This window comes from Haemaphysalis longicornis, unplaced genomic scaffold (assembly GCF_048455015.1).
Source record: "Haemaphysalis longicornis isolate Haplotype H1 unplaced genomic scaffold, Haemaphysalis longicornis Haplotype H1 scaffold_1, whole genome shotgun sequence".
NCBI lineage: Eukaryota > Metazoa > Arthropoda > Arachnida > Ixodida > Ixodidae > Haemaphysalis > Haemaphysalis longicornis.
The window spans coordinates 310,678,325-310,683,834 of record NW_027526203.1 but is presented as its reverse complement, the minus strand read 5'-3'; the positions used below and the strand labels follow the sequence as shown (position 1 = coordinate 310,683,834).

The following is a 5,510-nucleotide window of genomic DNA, read 5'->3' as shown; positions in this document are numbered from 1 at the left end:
GCTGCGACGATGGTTCGATGGAGGCGGAATTTCGAATGCACTTTTCGTAAAAAAAAGGATGTAAGTGAGCCGGAAAAATTTTAGAACAACGTGAACTCATTTTCAGTTTTAATGCGGCATGTCGCGACTTTTGGCTAGTTTTTTTTATATATGTAATCTAAATATCAAAGAAAGTAGAGTGGGAAGCCCACGGCACCCGTAATCGTTACTAATCACTCTTTTGCAGGAAAGTTCGCACTTCATAACGTTGCGCTTGGGGCAAATCGCAAGAAACAACTTGTATGGAGTGGGCATGTGTGTTTTTTTTAGTTGGCCCTCAAAATGGAATAGAGACTGTATTTTTCAGTTATCGGGGTTTTTGTTTTTGCCCTAAGAGCATATGCTTTCTTTATTTTTTTTGTTAAATTATTCCCTCGCGAGTACCACGTTGCCCTGGTTATTCGTTATTCGCTATATGTGTAATCAAAGCCTGCCTTCGTCGTTCCGTCACAGCTCTGCGTTGACTTTGACTTGGCCACCTATGAGAATTGGCCACCTAAAGTAAATGTTTTTTTTTATTCTGTACTTTGCATCGTCAAAGTGGTATACTTGTTTTATATCCCTTAGAAGGCCACAAAATGTCTACCATCTCCTTTTTTGCTATGCTCTAAATTTTCCGGAAGGAAAATTCCTCAGGCTAGAGGATGTTCTTTATTATCTAGAGGATGTTCTTTCTTATACATTGGATTTGGTATTACTAACCTAATGCGTCGAACTAAGTGGTACCCATTCATTTGCAAGTTAAAGACCCAATTAGGAGGCAAATAACCTTGGGGGAAACCCAAAACGCTGCCGCATGACATTGAACCTGTCAGGCCCACGATTTCTGAGAATAGCAGCAGCGTTCATGCTGGCCACTCGAAGTCTTCCGTTTATTTTCTGTTCCCCCATAAAAAATAGATATTACAGCGAAGATTCTCTCGCGAACGCTGTGTGAGAAACGCGAAGCAGTTCAGACATTGAAAAGAAGATACCCTTGACGGTGTTTTAAGCCCCGAGCAAAGAAGGAGCCTTGCTGTTAATTACATGGCCCCTGCGCGTGTCTGGCTGGCGGTGCGTGTCTGCCTTGCTGGGCGCGTATATGCACTGCACAGCGTCGAGCGTTCCTCTTGTGGGCGCCTTCCGTAGAGTGGCGTGAGTATTTCGAGGGCCCGCCGGCAGTGCGAGCGGCGGCGACGGGTCCAATGAAGGGAGCGTCAGGAGCGTTCTGGGCTAAGCGCGCCCGAGATGGCCACACGCCTCGCCCGCGGGCCGCGCGCGCCTTTCCTGGACTTAGTGAGACAGGAAAGCGGCCGGCCTGATGTAGCGAGGCTGCTGTTGGTTTCTTTTTTGAGAGGCGTGAGAACACAACTGGACGGGCGTGGTATTTTGGCTTCGGTCGCTGCTGCTGACCGCCGTATCTGATCCATTCCAGGTGTGGTCGCGTCAGCTCTGCCGTTTATTGTTTCTGCTGGCGCCCGCGCGCCTTTCAGGGCGCGCTGAGCTCTCCTCTCTCGTAGCTTCGCGTGGACTAGATGTGTATGGTTCCTATTTTGGAAAGGGGGAAGGAGGGGGTGGTCTCTTTGCCACCGAGCAAAATACAACAGCGACGGGCGCCCCGACCGTAGGTAGCACGTGCGCCTCCTCTCCCTTGAATAGCCGCTCGTTAAGGGATGAAGGAAGGAGTAGATTCGGCTTAGCCAGTAACGGAATAACTAAAAAAATGCCCGCTAAAAGGAAGCACCGGGAATATGGCAGCATCAAAAATGCCTATCTGCGAATGAAGGCGAGATGAATGGGAGAGGTTGTGTTACCCTTGGCTGACCAGTGCAACGTCCGCAAGCGTCATTTCCCTTTCAGCTGAACCGTTCGGAGCGCCACCACGGTCATGTATATTTCTGAATCCCGGACTTTCGCGCGGGTATATAAGGCCTACTACGTCCAGCTTTGAGTCATCACTCGTTGCAAGCACACCGAGCAATTTTGGACTATGCGAGCCCTGGTACGTATACCAGACGCGTGCCTTCACGTCTTGTGTTCGTGAGCCCCCGTGATTGTGGGAAGGTGCGAGGCAGAAGGCACCCTGTTCTTTGTCGAATGTATGAAAAATGTTCGAGTACAAGCACGCTACAGTGCCTTTGGCTAGAATAACAACTCTTTGTACTGCACGAAGCTATGTAAAAAAGGTCACCTATGTTATGAGGTATTCGCCGGCGGGAGAGATATTTCATACCACGTGCCTCATAAGTAGATTCGCTTACACTTCCCTCGTTTCACATTTCGCTTGAAGCAATATTAGGCTTGCAGAATGCGTTGCGCAAAAGAATTTGTCATCGTATCCGCGAAGACACTTTCTTTTGTGCATGCGGTGTTCAGGGTACGTACATTACTTTATCTTTGTAGTATCTACATGTAATACACTTTCCTTGTCCTAACAATATTATACTGTCCGATGTTCGTTTCTTTATATTATCCTATAAAAGAGGTTACAGCATAGAGTGGCCGATGAAAACGCCGCACTGGCGGTGGTACGCGTGTAGGTGGATCGATAGTCACTTTGAGAGTAAGCCGTAGTAAATGGCTTGTGATATGACTGCGCGTTCAGCTGGAATCAAAACCAAAGCATTTACACTGCTGAATCCAGAAGCTCCTGCTCCACGCAAATCGTCTCCAAGGGCTTCGGTCCAATGACTAAATCACAAACTATCAATAGGGCTGGATATCACTGAGAAGCTTGGCGCCGTTTTTGTCGTCTTGCTTCCTGCGGATGCTCTTGACGGGAGCAAAGTTCTCCTTTAAAAAACTTCTTCATGCGACAAACGGTGTCGAACGGAAGGGGAAAAGAAGCACTCAATGAACGCTAGAAATCAGGGACAGGCGAGCAAAGCGATTAGGGCCGCGGTACAGACAATTGCGGCAGCGCTCGCTCCTTTCTTTTTGCGGCTGACAACGCCCCATAGACAGCAAAAGGCTGGAAGTCCTATCGTAGCAGTGATCTCATGGGCGCCAAGCACTTGGCCTGCCGCCTAAAAAGCGTGCCAGGCCGTCGTAGTTTCCCTGTGAGTGGCCGGACGCCCACCAAAAAATGTATGCGTCGTTGACTGGAATATTTCAAGGGCATGGTTGAAAACATTTATGACAGTTAATGCCCGCTCTCTTTCCTCTCTTAACTGGGATAGGCACGACTGCAAACTCTTCGAAGCCGTATAGTCGATTATGCGAACCAGACTAAAAGATCCCCCATTGCATCAAGGCTAACGACATCTGAGTGAAGTGTGACCAACTCCACTGGATGGCGCCTAAACCTTGCATGCAAGGCCGTACAACCAGCAAGCTCTCTTTATATTGCTGATGTAAAACAGGAAGTGCAGAGCGAACGAACAAGACGTCACTCGAGAGGCGTGGACTCGCTTGCGTTGTCACTCTTCTTCAGCCCTTAGCTTGAGCAGCCCATGGTAATGTATACAATTAACTACAACATAAATCAGCATTTTTGTTAAAGTAAAACCTAATTTCAATGCATACTATGTTGAGCACCACTCAGCGGCGACGCATTGGTATCTTCCCAAGTACAGCAGAAAGCGAAATGGGCTTATATTAAACACTTCGAATAAGAACATGTTACCATTCAGCTTTGCGACAAATGGCGGACGCATATTAAGCGAGTTTGATTTACTGCCTCACATAAAACACTTCTATCGTTGACGGACTTAATTCGGGCATCAGCACGTTTCCTACGCGCTATTTTTTGCTTATTTCATTTCCCCCATCGACACTGTCATATACGCTCACTGGATCAAAGTGAAAATTAATAGCTGGTTCAACGCATAGCCCCGCGCGCTACAATGCCTTCTTTGTTGTTCGCAGGTCGTCGCCGCTCTTCTGTGCGCCCTGGTGGGTGTCGCGCTGGCCGGCTTCTACGGCCACGGGGGCGGCTTCGGCCACGGCCACGGCTACCACAAAACGGTTCCCGGCCCAAGCTTCCTGGTCAAGACTGTTCACCATGTCCACAAGCTTCACCACGGAGGGGCACTTTTCGGACACGCCAGCCACGGCCACGGCGGCTACGGGGGAGGACACGGTGGCGTCTTCCTGGTCAAGGGGGGCTACGGCCACGGATACCACTGATCACTGCGAGTAAGCCATCGGCCGCCCCATGAATGAGCAGTTTCTTTTATTACATCTTAGGCGTAAAGTAGCTGAATAAGTTGAGCACACATTAACGTAGGACAGAAAGGGACACTGAAGCGAGCTATAAACATTGTCCTATCACCCTACCAGACCGAAGTTTGGAATGCGCAAGGCATGCTCTGAGTTTGTTCCAGCAATTCACACGCACTCTTTAGCGAATGAATTGCGCGGAGAAGTGGCGTCCTCCTTTCGCTATCCTCGCCGTTTGGGGACACCGCGGTGAACAAAAACTCGAAGTCTCGAGGGCGAAATTGAACGCTTGGAGACATTGTTTAAACTGTGTGACGTGGGCGTGAGAGGAAACTTAACGTTAATATTTACCACAAAATTGGCGGAGTAAACGTTTTCAAGACTACGTTAGAATGAGACCACATTGGGGACCAATGTGACGCCCCCGCGTGAATTTGTTATGCGACCGTTGAGGACGCATGGGATTTTATCTTCCCGCCACTACGTATGAACGAAGGGGCTACATTTCTGTCAAGTTCGGAAATATGCGATTACATTATTTAGACCACGGAGTACAGCTATAACGAAGGGATCAAGCAATTCATTCAAATGTCCCTTGAAGTTTCCGATAAACAAAAATGGCAATATGCATTACATTTACATGCAGCACTTTTATATACCCCGAGAGGAATCTTTCTTCGGCCAGTGGCGCTCTCTGCTTGCTTGCACAGCAGTTTTCCAACCGCATCAAGTAACACATGCACCCCAGCGAACCAATCGATAGTACTAAGTTTCTAAATTTGCCGTCACCGACGCACAATCACGCTTAGCAAGCTTATAACTTACGTGCTGGTAAGTTATCTTTGGAGCGTTCGTCTGCCTGGAGAGTTTTTCGACAGCCCTCATAATGCCAGCGAACTGTTTGTTTCCCGCTTGAACAGGTGCGGAACCAAAGCTGTAATCCACAGGAAGGACTGAAGAACAAGAGGTCTTCAGCTTGGTATGGTCAGCAAACGTGCCGGAGGCTCACGATCCATGCTGTACATAAACTGTAAATAAACAACCCTGATTTTCTTATAACGATATGAGATTACTTCTTGTGATACAGTGATGACTACCGACCAAAACACAGCCGCGATGTGCCTTTGTAAATATATTTAATGCTACAAAAGTTGGAGGCAAGATGATACAGTACAGCCCCGCATAAATAAACCCATAAAAATGCGCAGGATACCCTTGAAGCACAATTTTTAAACATCTCCGACGATTTCAATATTTCCACACACTACCTTTATTTTTCCATACTGCAAAACGTAGTTGGGTCAAAGCGCCCAGAGCTATTACAAGCGTCC

At 47.9% G+C, this 5,510-nt stretch overlaps 1 protein-coding gene across 1 annotated transcript; it reads left to right on the top strand.

The window, feature by feature from the left end:
- The first annotated feature begins 1,981 nt into the window (after nucleotides 1-1,981).
- On the top strand, nucleotides 1,982-5,241 carry LOC144170174 (uncharacterized). The gene is made up of 3 exons (XM_077699793.1): nucleotides 1,982-2,020; nucleotides 3,886-4,155; nucleotides 5,100-5,241. The coding sequence occupies exons 1-2, from the start codon at nucleotides 2,009-2,011 to the stop codon at nucleotides 4,144-4,146; spliced, it is 273 nt and encodes a 90-aa protein (XP_077555919.1). The 5' UTR covers nucleotides 1,982-2,008; the 3' UTR covers nucleotides 4,147-4,155; nucleotides 5,100-5,241.
- The last annotated feature ends 269 nt before the right edge of the window (nucleotides 5,242-5,510 follow it).